The 12,463-nt window shown below is 34.0% G+C and overlaps 2 protein-coding genes across 4 annotated transcripts; both read left to right on the top strand.

Annotated features, from left to right (window-relative positions):
• Window positions 1–6: 6 nt before the first annotated feature.
• On the top strand, window positions 7–7,868 carry LOC119839970 (dihydrolipoyllysine-residue acetyltransferase component of pyruvate dehydrogenase complex, mitochondrial). 3 transcript variants are annotated; one of them, XM_038366439.1, is made up of 10 exons: window positions 7–212; window positions 594–769; window positions 1,905–2,087; window positions 2,436–2,477; window positions 2,992–3,174; window positions 4,173–4,408; window positions 4,911–5,005; window positions 5,430–5,629; window positions 6,270–6,372; window positions 6,769–7,868. In XM_038366439.1, the coding sequence occupies exons 1-10, from the start codon at window positions 94–96 to the stop codon at window positions 6,896–6,898; spliced, it is 1,467 nt and encodes a 488-aa protein (XP_038222367.1). In that variant the 5' UTR covers window positions 7–93; the 3' UTR covers window positions 6,899–7,868. The 3 variants fall into 3 exon arrangements, with proteins under 3 accessions (XP_038222367.1, XP_038222365.1, XP_038222366.1); XM_038366437.1 differs by having other exon boundaries at window positions 4,125–4,408; XM_038366438.1 differs by lacking the exon at window positions 2,436–2,477 and having other exon boundaries at window positions 4,125–4,408.
• An 881-nt stretch (window positions 7,869–8,749) lies between these two features.
• Window positions 8,750–10,707, top strand: LOC119840185 (phosphatidylinositol 4-phosphate 5-kinase 1-like). Its single transcript, XM_038366698.1, has 2 exons — window positions 8,750–8,912; window positions 10,322–10,707. The coding sequence occupies exons 1-2, from the start codon at window positions 8,750–8,752 to the stop codon at window positions 10,705–10,707; spliced, it is 549 nt and encodes a 182-aa protein (XP_038222626.1).
• The last annotated feature ends 1,756 nt before the right edge of the window (window positions 10,708–12,463 follow it).

Here is a 12,463-nt window from a genome sequence, read left to right as displayed (position 1 = left end):
TCTTCGACCTACAAGTTATTAAAGGTCGATCTCGCCTTTACAAACCGTCCCGATTATCTGGACGGCACAGAAATAGCAGAATAAAAAACAAACATGTTGCGAACGATCCTTGTACGAAACCAAGTTTTGACCGAAAGCGTAAAAAAAGCTGTTCGGTGCAATGTCACGAGATGCCTTAGCACAGAATTAGCCAGAAGGAAACAGACAAATAAGTAAGTGTACATCATATCGCTATTAAGCGACAATTAATCCATTATTCTGAACAGTCCGATATCAGATTCAGTCACAAATTAATCACTCATTTGTTAAACAATTCAAATATTGTTCTAGTCCAAGCTTACTCGAATTGCATAACCGTAATGTCAAACGTTTTACCTTGGCAAGTGTCATTGGCAAAAACATGTGTAAGGAAGCCGGCACTTCGCAAATTTTTTAAGTGATTCTTATAAGCTTTTGTTTTTTATTATTTATTTTTTTATTCAAAATATTTCATAAACATCAATGACCAAGATCAAGATTTTAAGAGATATAACGTCGTACTTTGTTAAAAAATTGCTTATAAATGTTAAATATATTTTTTATTAAATCTTCAGATTATTATCTCCATCACAAAAGCAGATATCTGCTCCTCAACAATGGAGTATACAAGTAAGGCATTACTCAGACCTGCCTCCTCACAACAAAGTAAATCTTCCGGCACTTTCACCAACTATGGAAAATGGTTCAATTGTAAGCTGGGAAAAGAAGGAAGGAGACAAACTCAATGAAGGTACATTTGTGAATAAATTTTGATTCTAAATTAACAATTATCTTTTATAGTATTCAAATGCATTATAATGACAAGTATATTTATTTTTAATACAAAAAAAAACCATTTTGTTGAACTGTGGCAATGCCTAGCCTCTCTGCCACCTGTGATCCTATCAGCAATTGAATTGAGGCCAGATCACAAGTGGCCAAGAGGCTGGCATTGCCATGTTTTGTTGAAAAGATGTTTGGTTAATCCCGCCCCTGATTGTTTTTTTTTTTTATTTTATTAAGAACTATACAGGCTTTGTGACTAAGCAGCATTTCATATATGTATGCTGCCTATAAAATATATCATAGAATTGTTTATTCAAACCTTATATAACTGAAAACATACTTGCCTAAAAAAATTTAGTAGGACAATCAGTATAATTTATGTAGTTGTTCTTTATTTGCTCCATGATTTACTAGACAAAACAAAATAACATATGCCAGGGATCTCATAGTATTTATACACTGGTGAACATAATTTTATCATGTGTATTTGTCTTATCAATTGTGACAGATTCTGTGATATTATTTTAAGAATATCTAATGATATGAGTATAAAATATAGTTACTTACAAATCCACAGATCTTTCTTAGGTTTATCTTATTATTATGCAAACAATTTGTGTAAATAAAAAATAAACCAACAATTAAAAAACAATGTTGATATGGTTATATTTTTACCTTAAAATTAAAATAGAATTATGTCTGATCTGTACCTTACACAGCAGACATAAATATATTAAATTCTATAAGTACAATGTCATAAGTAATATTTAATTAATTCTAAATTATTGTAATATTTTAAATAATTAGTTACCACACATTGTAGCTCTAAAAGTGAATTTTATTAAAATCCAGTCTATCACTCAATATATTATTGTGGAAGTCAAATGAAGGTCAAATTAAGACTTAGTTAATAAAATTATTTTAATACAAATACCATACTTAAATGAAATGGCATATTTGCATTACAACCTTATCTGCATCTCATAAATCAAAATCAATCATCAAAAAAAGAAACTGAAATGTTCACCTATTAATTTTTTTTATATATAGATCTAGTATTGATTAATTATTATTATAAATGTATAATTGTTTTCTTAAAGGTGACCTCCTCTGTGAAATTGAAACTGACAAAGCGACCATGGGTTTTGAGACCCCTGAAGAAGGTTATTTGGCCAAGATCCTTATCCCGGCAGGCACTAAGGGTGTCCCAGTCGGTAAACTGTTGTGTATTATAGTCGAGAACCAGGCTGATGTGGCCGCATTTAAAGATTTCAAGGATGACTGTAAGTATATATTTATAAATCCATGTACAATGTTTATAGTGTAAGTGATAACATAATATTTTGTTTCCATTCCATATCTCAAAAATGGTTCAACTAATTTAAATATAGTATTTGATCTTATTTTGGGGGACTACAGCTGTGAAATAATAAAAATTTTGCATGGAGTTAATATTTTTGCTGCATAAAAGTGTACAATGGATACATAGAACCTCCATTATTTTTTGGAATGTCAGTTATATAAATTTACCATAACAGTTAATTGCATGATAACCAAATGTGACTGATTTAAGGCTCAAACAAGGTGCATAACGGTGTGCTTTATTCATTAACACATTAAAATACCCACAGCGTCGGGAGCGCCATCGAAGCCTACGCCAGCTAAGTCGAAAGGTTACTATTTTTCATTGTGTTGATAACATCTTAGTTGAATGTTTTTAATTTGTTGCTTTGGGATTACTTGTGTTTGCATATTATATTATATATTTGTTGTTTTTTTATGTGATATTTGTTTACCAGTTCATAAATAAAAAGATTTAGATGAAAATGGTTTTTATCAAGTTAAAACAAGCTAAATTATTTTGGAAATTATAACTCAAACATTACTCGTTTCACTTGTACCAATTTTAAAAGATTTTAGGCTAAGCCAATTAAAATTGGAAACAGTAATTTTATACTATTACCTATCTTATATTCAACTGTTATATATCTTTCCTACATCAACTATACTTTGCTTAGTTTAATATCCACTTACCTATACATGTGTTCTCATCACTTGATTTCGATTATTCAAAGGTTACTCATATATGTTTCTTATCACTTTGTTTTTAAAACGAAATGATTTTATTTATTTATTATTAAAGTTTTACCCATACAAAAATTTCAATCTCCTCTCCTTACTCATCAGCGGCCGCAGCCCCTCCCCCGGCCGCAGCAGCCGCACCGGCCCCACAAGCGGCACCTGCCGCACCTGCAGCGCCTGCTGCACCAGCTGCACCTGCGGCGCAACCCGCAGCCGACCAACATAGCAGGATCTATGCCAGCCCCATGGCCAGACGGTTGGCAGAGCTCAAGAACATTCGGTTGGGTGGTATGTATCTTTTCGTTAGTTGATATGAAACAAGTTGTCTTTGAAAAATTATATGTGCACTATTATATTATTATACATCTGTTGTTTTTTGGGCAATCTTGAATGCGTCTGAATTGGTCTTGATATGATTTGTTAGACAGATGGGATAATTCAGAATTTATTGTATTTATACTTCATATATAATACTACAATAGCTACGCATAATTAAAAGTCGATAATATCTAGACAAGCTTTGCATCCCTAGAAGTATTATAGATGGAGTAGGGAAGATGTGTGGCTGGTGGTGATGGTCATATGATAGCTTGTAAAGGAAAATATGCGACGTTTAAAAAGAGAAAGATCGTCTAATTCAAACTACTGACAGAACTAACCATTAAATCCTTAATCATGCTCCCTGTCTACAATTTTAGTTTTTTTTAAGAAAGTTGACAAGTAAGCAAGTAGATAAAACAATGATACTGAGCAGAGAGAAAAATATTGTATCACAAACCTGTTTCTCTCTCAAAGCAAAACGTCGTATGCGGAAGTAAATAAATACTTAATTCAACTCCATCCAGTAAAGAACCCTACTCCTTCCTTTCTAACTGAACCACATATACTCGAGAAAGAAGAAATATCGTAAAGAGATGTTCTCTTTCTAAATTTAGCATCTTCCTTGTTCTATCTGTTCTATGAAGCCGGGTATTCATTATATTCGTTAACTTTTTGCGCTCCGCGTTCTTGCATCCACTCCGCATAGTGGATACGTTTGCGAACTTGGAGCTTAAAGTTGTGCTGAGCCAAGTGGGCCAACAGAAAGGGGAGCTCAGTCTGTTCTGGACTGTGGAGCCGTTTTATAGAGATACGCGTACCGTGTCCATCGCAGCGCAATAGGTTCGCGAACGTAATGGATGCAGCCAGCTGAATACCTCTTTGCTCGCATCCCCTATACCAAAAGCGTTGCAACACAGGCCAAGGGTCTGGCATATACGGTTCGCTGAAGAGCGGTGACGTGGCAGGCGCGGCGGCGGCGGCTGCGGCGGCGCCCGCGCAGGCGCTCCCGCCGCCGCCCTCCGGCGCGACGTACGTGGACCTGCCGCTGTCCGGCATGCGGGAGACCATCGCCAAGCGTCTGACCGCCGCCAAGCAGACGATACCGCACTACCAGCTGTCGGTCACCGTCAACGTGGAGAAGACGCTCGCGATGCGCAAGCTGGTCAACGATAGATTGGCCGCTGAGAAGGCGGACGTCAAGGTGAGGGCAGTATAGTATAGTGGGGGTGTTATACCGTACAGATACGGTTTTGATATAGAATGTACTGTATTCACTTTTTAACACGCTTTTATTAGCTTCTTACCTTTAAAGACAGAATGTTTTATGTTAGATTAAGTTTTGAAAGACTATTATTGACTAAAGAATATAATAAACATGGTAAAATATATACGTTAACTAGCTGCGCCCCGCGGTTTCACCCGCGTAAGTCCGTATCCCGTAGGAATATCGGGATAAAAAATAGATGTTAGCCGATTCTCAGACCTACCCAGTATGCTTACCAAATTTCAGAGGAATCGGTCAAGCCGTTTCGGAGGAGTATGGCAACGAAAACTGTGACACGAGAATTTTATATATATAGATAGATAGAAGCTGTTGCTAAGTTAATAATATGCATATGTTAATAGAAGCAGAGCATTTAGCTTAGCTCTATTATTAATTGTTTATTATGTACACATAAATATGTAATCAATTTATCATATAGGTATCAGTGAACGACTTCATAGTGAAGGCCGTAGCGGCGGCGTGCAAGCGCGTGCCCACCGCCAACTCGCACTGGATGGACACATTTATTAGACAGTGAGTATAGCAGTGCGAATTATTCAATACTATAAACATATTTGTATTCATTTAATGGTTTTATCTTTGATTGTTTTCTTCAATATATTTTCTTTATTGTTTGGCTTAGTGCAGTAAGCACTCAGTCTGCATATTACATTGGATTACTAATAAAACAAAGTCCCTTCCCGCGTCTGTATGTATGTTTAGATCTGTAAAACTGCACAACGGATTTTGATTGGGTTTTTAATAGATAGAGGGATTCAAGATCAAAATATTAAACTATTCCGAATTTAACGCGTGCGAAGCCGCGGGAAAAAGATAGTATATTATAAAATTTTGTTTTTAATTTTTAATTTTAATACAGCTAACTTTGTGGTATAGTGACAGCTGTCTGTCTATCTGTCTATCTGTCCGTATTTGAAAGTAAACCTGTTTCGCACAGATACTCGAACGTGGACGTGAGCGTGGCGGTGGCCACACCGAGCGGCCTGATCACGCCGATCCTGTTCAACGCGGACTCGCGCGGCGTCATCGACCTGTCCAGAAACATGAAGGAGCTCGCGCAGAAGGCGAAGGAGAGCAAGCTGCAGCCGCAGGAGTACCAGGGCGGTACGGTCACTGTCTCCAATCTTGGAATGTATGGTGAGTGATTTTTTAATTTTTATTTTTTTATATATTTTTTTATTTTTCTTTATTTGGGCTAACAAATAGTAGACCAGTAAGAAATTATACAGGAACATTTTAGTCTACAGGTACTGCTTAGTACATATGTGTAGCAACCAACAACATTATCCACAGATCAATTACGTATATGTAATGCGTACAACAAATGCGTATCATTTATTATGCATATGAGAATAAAATTGGTATGGAGTATTGTGAGCATATGGTGTTGGCCTTCCGACTTAAAGTTGTTTTGATGGTGGTAAAGTCAAATACTAAATAAAATATTCTGTCCGTTTCGCTCTCTATACTAACCCTCTGTAACGTGGCCTTAGATTCAATTTCAATTAATTAATTTTTTTTTAATGGCAATATATTAATGAATTTATATGTACAATTGAAAAATTTATAATATAAAAAAAGAAAAATATTCGCATGCTGTCAAGGAATGTTATTATATTCCTATACTCACTAACATGATAATAAAACCCACTTAGCATTACATAAAGTACCTATACAATATGTTCAAAATATAGTAGAGACGTGTTTTGGAACAACAAAAATTTTCATATAAATACAATCTGGACTAAATCTTGATATTTGTTCATATTAATTACAGGTATTACAATGTTCAACGCCATCATCAACCCTCCCCAGGCGTTGATATTGGCCTGCGGTGGCTTGCAAGAGATTGTCATCCCCGATAAGAACGAACCACAAGGGTATGTAATTAATATTTTAATTTATATTATATTTTTATAAATTTTCTCTTGTTTTGTTCATGACAATACATTATTAATTTTTTTCATAATAAATTGATTATAAAACCTGTTCCAAAGAGAAAAAATTATTTTAATGATCTAAATTGTACACTTTAAGAAAATGATTCTACGCGTTAAATTCGGAGTAGTTTAATAGATGTTGTAAATCTTCCTCTTTAATTTCTCTATCTAAATTCTGATTTTAAACCTTTAAAATCTGTTGTGTAGTTTTAAAGATTTAAGCATACATAGGGACAGACAGAGAAAGCGACTTTGTTTTATACTATCCTTAATAAATACTTATTTAACGAACTTGTACGATATCGAAATAAAAAGAAATTGTTATTTTTTTTTCAGATTCCGTCTGGCCAAATTCATAACATTCACCGCGTCAGCCGACCACAGAGTGATCGACGGAGCGGTCGGAGCGCAGTGGATGAAGGCGCTCAAAGAAAACTTGGAAGACCCGGCGAATATGATCCTATAAACACTTCATGGGACCTGGTTGAGCAACTTTCAAAAAAAAAAAAACACTATGGCTATAATCTGTCAAAAACCATAGACTAATGTTTTGGGAAAAGATTGTCTTTGGTGATGGATTTTTTGAAATTATTGTCTATGGTGCGATAGATACATTGTAAATAGCTTTATATAGACTATTTTATAGCAAATAAAGCTGAATTTGGTGTGGGCAAAAGTATCTGTATAACACATCAGATAGTTTCCACTGCACTGCCCTTAATGTATAGTAAAAGTCTTTTGCATATTGTATTGGATTTTTGGAAAGGTTGCTCCAACGAGTTTCATTGGTATCGATATGTTTTAATACAATTTGTTACGGGACGCCTAGATAAGCGTACAGTTTAAAAAAAACTTAGTAATTATAGTATTTATTTGACTCGATCGAGTCTGTCCATAGCAAATTGCGTTGAAATTGTGTAAACGTATATCCTTCTTCATTGTTTCATATTTATTTTATTTTTTTAAGGATCATGATGTGTAAGAGATTATCGTATATTAATCATATTTAAGTATATTTTTTAATCACCCTTTTGAAGGATATTTTTTTTAAGTATGTTGTGGAATATCAAATTCAACAGATGCAGATGTGCATAACTGCCTAATATTTTTAATTATTTATGTGTCGAAATTCATCATTGCATATTCCTGTAGTCTATAAGCGTCATGTATTTTTTATTCTGTTATTTTTTTGTGTCTTTTTTTTCATATATGTTTTATCTGCATTTTATAGTTATAGTGATATAATGAATCTTTTTGTAGTGTTTTCTTTATCATGGAAATAGCAAATGTGAATTAAATTTACAGAAAATGCAACATCTGTGTAAATATTACGTTTGAAATTAAATAAATGTTTTGTTACCATCAATGCTGTTGTGTTTTGATGCTGATAGGTGATTTTATGGACGTTAGCGGAATATATTTTATTTATAAATAAATTCGATGTTTCATTCTGACCCTACATTTTCCATTTAATGAAACAGTGCTGGATGCATTTAAATTTCATACTGCTTTGCCGCGCTGTTGTACCCGCGGACACATTTGTGGCTAATAGCAAGTATATCTATGGCTTTTGTTTTATTCTAGCAATTTACATCACTGCCGAGTATCATCATAATCCGTTCAGCGGTTTACGGAAGAAGCACACGCATACATCCAATCATCCTCACAAACACGTTTATAATATTAGTAAGATAATCTCCACAATCTCATTTTTGGAAGCAAAGAATATAAAATTGAATTTATTATGGAAAAAATCAAAAAGGTAGCGCCTAACTATAGGGATCATAAACAATTTTTACTCGATAGATTATAGGTTTTATATGGATCGATCTATATACATAAAATTCTCGTGTCCGTCTGTATCGAAGCTCTTAGGATTCAACGGATTTTTATGAAATTCTTTACGTATATTCGGTAAGGTACGGTAAACATACACTATTTTATATGTCTATTTATAAATGGTATGTTAAAACAACGGTTGCTGCCAGCCAGTTTATTATAAAATAAATGAATGTTTGCTTCCCTTGTTCGTGTATTCTTAAAACCTTGTACCTTATTAATTATTGTTATCCGGGTCAATGCCAAAAACTTAATTAAAAAGTTGCGTGCTAAAAAATAAGAGGCGCGTCATACAGGGCTTGTCACTAATAAACAAAAATAAAAGGTGACAATAACTTATGCATAACATGAATCCTGTTTAAATAAATATCTAATTTGTTATCTCTATTTTAACGATAAACATTTAAATTTTAGAGCGGCTTATGATATCCTCTTACCAAAAAACGTTTTTGTGAAAAAATTATAGAATCGCATTAAAATGGTCGATTCTCCTGGTGAGCCCGAATCGGATGGCGAAGAAAAGAAAGTAGTAAAAGAAGTCCCCGTCGTTCAGGACCAAGGGTTCTTCCGACATAACACAGGCGACACCTATGATGGATTCTTTGAAGCCAAAAAGAAGGACCGGAGCGTTAAAATGCACGGTTAGCAGATTAAATTATATCTAATATAATATCACATATTCGTATTATTTCCTATAAGTATATACGTGTCAATGTACGTAACGTAAAAATGTTGAATGGTTTTCATGTACAGTACATTTTTTTTAAACTCAAACTAAAACATTTGATTTTATCGGAAAGCAAGAAGTTTTTATCTTGGAAATACTACGGGAATAGAAACTATGTACGAAAAACTTAGGGACTGTCTTACTTTTCCTTAAATGGCCCAGAAACCTCGTCTGTCTCTTCTTTAAGCCTAAACCCTTTTAAATACCACCAGACATCTAATTTAAATGTAGCTAAAGTTATTGTTAGTAAGACATATTATTATGAATAATTCATTACAATATTGTGGTTCGCAAGCGAGCAATATGGTAAAATCGCAAAGAAAAGGCTTTTTTCTTATGCTTTTTATAAGATTTACTAACCCTATCACTAAATGAACGAAATATCAAGCCTATCACCTAGAGCAGGCGTGAGAATTGGCATATCTAGCTTAGTAAAGCTATTTAATGTGCTTGACAATCTGTCACATCTCATATTGTCTTGTAAAAAAAAAAAAACAACGCGTACTCGACAAAAAGAGAAGTCCTTATGGAATAGTAACCATCAATTCGCCCATTCAACATTCCGAACAGCTTAGCGAAGCGTTAAAGAATGTTTTTGTATTTCATTAAGTAAAATTTAATGAACCGTATCAGTTTGTAGCTCCATTCCACTCCATAACCCGTGTGTTTCGCTCCAATTGTCAAAATGATGAATTTAATGATCTTTTGTCTTCTGGTAGTTGATAAATTGATTTTATCTCACATTGATATATATATATATATATATATATATATATATATATATATACGTTTTTAAATACTTAGTGTGTAAAAATTATTTCAAATACTTGTTTATAATTGGTATTATTTAGTTTTTTTATACAGAATACGGACGCACCTTTTACCTAGATACTAAAGGTGAATAATGTATAGCTTCGCTGCGCTATTACATACCTACCTATGTCTCTGTGAGGATAACAACACAAATCTTTTTACTAACATTGTATACACCTTTTCTTCTTTCAAATGCAGATTTCTAACTTCGAATCTTATTACTATACTGCTTTAACATACTCAGAATATTATTTTTTGGCTGGTTATACTACAATAAATAAATACTTAGTCCTATATTGCACACAAAAGACCTACGATGGTGCTATTATAAAAATAAATAAAAAAATTGTTTAATTTTATCGCCTCCAAAATGTACATATTAAGATTAAAGTGTTGGATTATCCCCCTCTAAAGCTATTTGACAGATCACGAAGAGCTTTAAAGTAAAGAATATTTACTTAGAGTACCTTGTTACGATTCCAAAATTACGTAATTATCATTGTTTGATAGGCCCTGGAGTTTACACAACAAATGAAGGCGACATCTACGCCGGGAATTGGGAAGCTGACCGATTTGGTGCTAATGAAGAAGTGTCCATAATATTTACCGATACAGCTAAATACGAGGGAACAATCAAAGACTGGTGTTACGCTGGCCCGGGAAGGTATATTTATCCAGATGGAAGCACGCTTGTTTGTGATTTCGTTGAAAATTCACCTGTTGGGAAACTAAAACTCATTGACCCCAACGGCCACATTTGGTTAGGGAAGGCTGAATGTGGTTTCGCTTGGTTTCAACCGGTTAATCATTACTACGAAATGTTAGAAGCAACGCGTGATGCCAAAATTAAGAAACATCGTAAAAGCAAAGATGTCGAAGATGTAGGCAGACACTGAGATATATTTTTAATATTTAAATCATTAAATGGCCACAATTATATCGAATATACGCAACTTCCTAATTATCACATATTAGGTCGGATATTAGGTCATTGACGAATTGAATTGCTTCACGAAATTTATTTTCAATCAATTTCCATGTTAACGAAAGTTCTTGTCGTAAATATGTATGTTCTAAAAAGCCTCACTGTATTATTTATGTAATAGACAATTTAAAATATAAACATAATAAAATAAATTATGAACACGCATTCCCATTTATAGCTCATACGTACTCGCATTAAATCTATAAGGCTTCCAAAACTACACATCAATCTGACGTCATCTAACTTGCATACTGTACGTGATTACTTATTATTACACTTAATTTATTCATAGCACATTCATTATAACTCTCCCAATTAAGACGGCCGTATGCTTCCAACTTACCTTGATTTGGGCCGTTTAATGAAATAACGGTATGAAGGGCTCCGTAAGTCATAAGTGGGTCATTTAACTACAAAAGCGATCTTGCGACGTGACAGGAAACAAGCCATACCGAAATGCATATTAAAATAGTTACAAGAATCAAGAAGCTTCCGTCAACTCTATCTTTTATACGTTTAAATGGTTTGAGTAAACAGAACTGATGGTGAACAATAGAAGCTCACAGTTAAAGAACAGGTTGGTGATTAGGTGCTAAGTGGGGTGTAAGGTGTTACTCCATCAGTTAGTATTTTATGACACTTTTCGAAACGAGCACTTAAAGGTGTAAGTACATACTTGACAAATTGATGGGACCTGCGCCACTTAATTGAGTGGGTACGGTCTACGTTAAATTTTATTTGTATTTTGTGAGATTTTTTCTCTTTATTTATTTCACGACCTTTGTAAATAGTTTGATCTAAACTAACATCTTAAACAGTTGTTTGATCAAAATTGAACAAAAGCACCACAATTAGTTAATGATCACATTAAGCCAATTCTGAAACGATATCAGAAGATTTTACGTTAACTTCCATATAAAACGTATGTAATTTTTGTTACATCCATAAACCTTTTAGCACAACAGCATTTATTTAGGTTTGTTGTTAAATGTTGTAATCGACGTCATCCGCAAAGTAGTAAATGGCTTACGCCTACAATGAAGTAGACATTCGCATTAAGCCTTATTGCATGGCCTCGACGCCTACTGAGTTGAACTGAATTGCTTATTGTCGACTTATACGCTTGCGGTAAGATAGAAAATAAAAAAGTATGGTAACGTGTTGGAATTAATTGTTTAGGTAAGGTATGAAAAGTAACTTTATAGCCTGTTTATGAGCTAAAAAATCCTGCACTTTTTTCAGCACACAAGCACATCTATAGAAATATCTTACATAAATCCTGAAGCTCAAATATAACCGAAGCCAAATATTTTCTAACAGCAACAGTTTTGACTAAGGAACACATTTTTTACGGAAGTCGGTAAAGATAGTTGATCCAATTACCATTAGTGGAGTCTTCTCTTATCGTGACACAATTTTGTCCAATTCCCGCCGCCTCATGTGATTACGTGTGATAACGTCATTTTGGTGCTCATTACTTTCGTAACAAAATGGCGTAATAGGGTACTTTCTATGCATCTTCTGTATGAGAGATTAGGAGCTGTAAAAGCTCTGTCTCTTTTGACAAACAAATTCAAAAAGTATTAGAGGAATTATTTTTTATCAGCTGCGTTTGTTCAGTACCGTGATGTCGTTTACATAAAATTTATGAAAATTTCAATTAATAA

The sequence above is a fragment of the Zerene cesonia genome, chromosome 5 (assembly GCF_012273895.1).
Source record: "Zerene cesonia ecotype Mississippi chromosome 5, Zerene_cesonia_1.1, whole genome shotgun sequence".
Taxonomy (NCBI): Eukaryota; Metazoa; Arthropoda; class Insecta; order Lepidoptera; family Pieridae; genus Zerene; species Zerene cesonia.
This window is presented reverse-complemented; position numbering and strand designations above follow the sequence as displayed.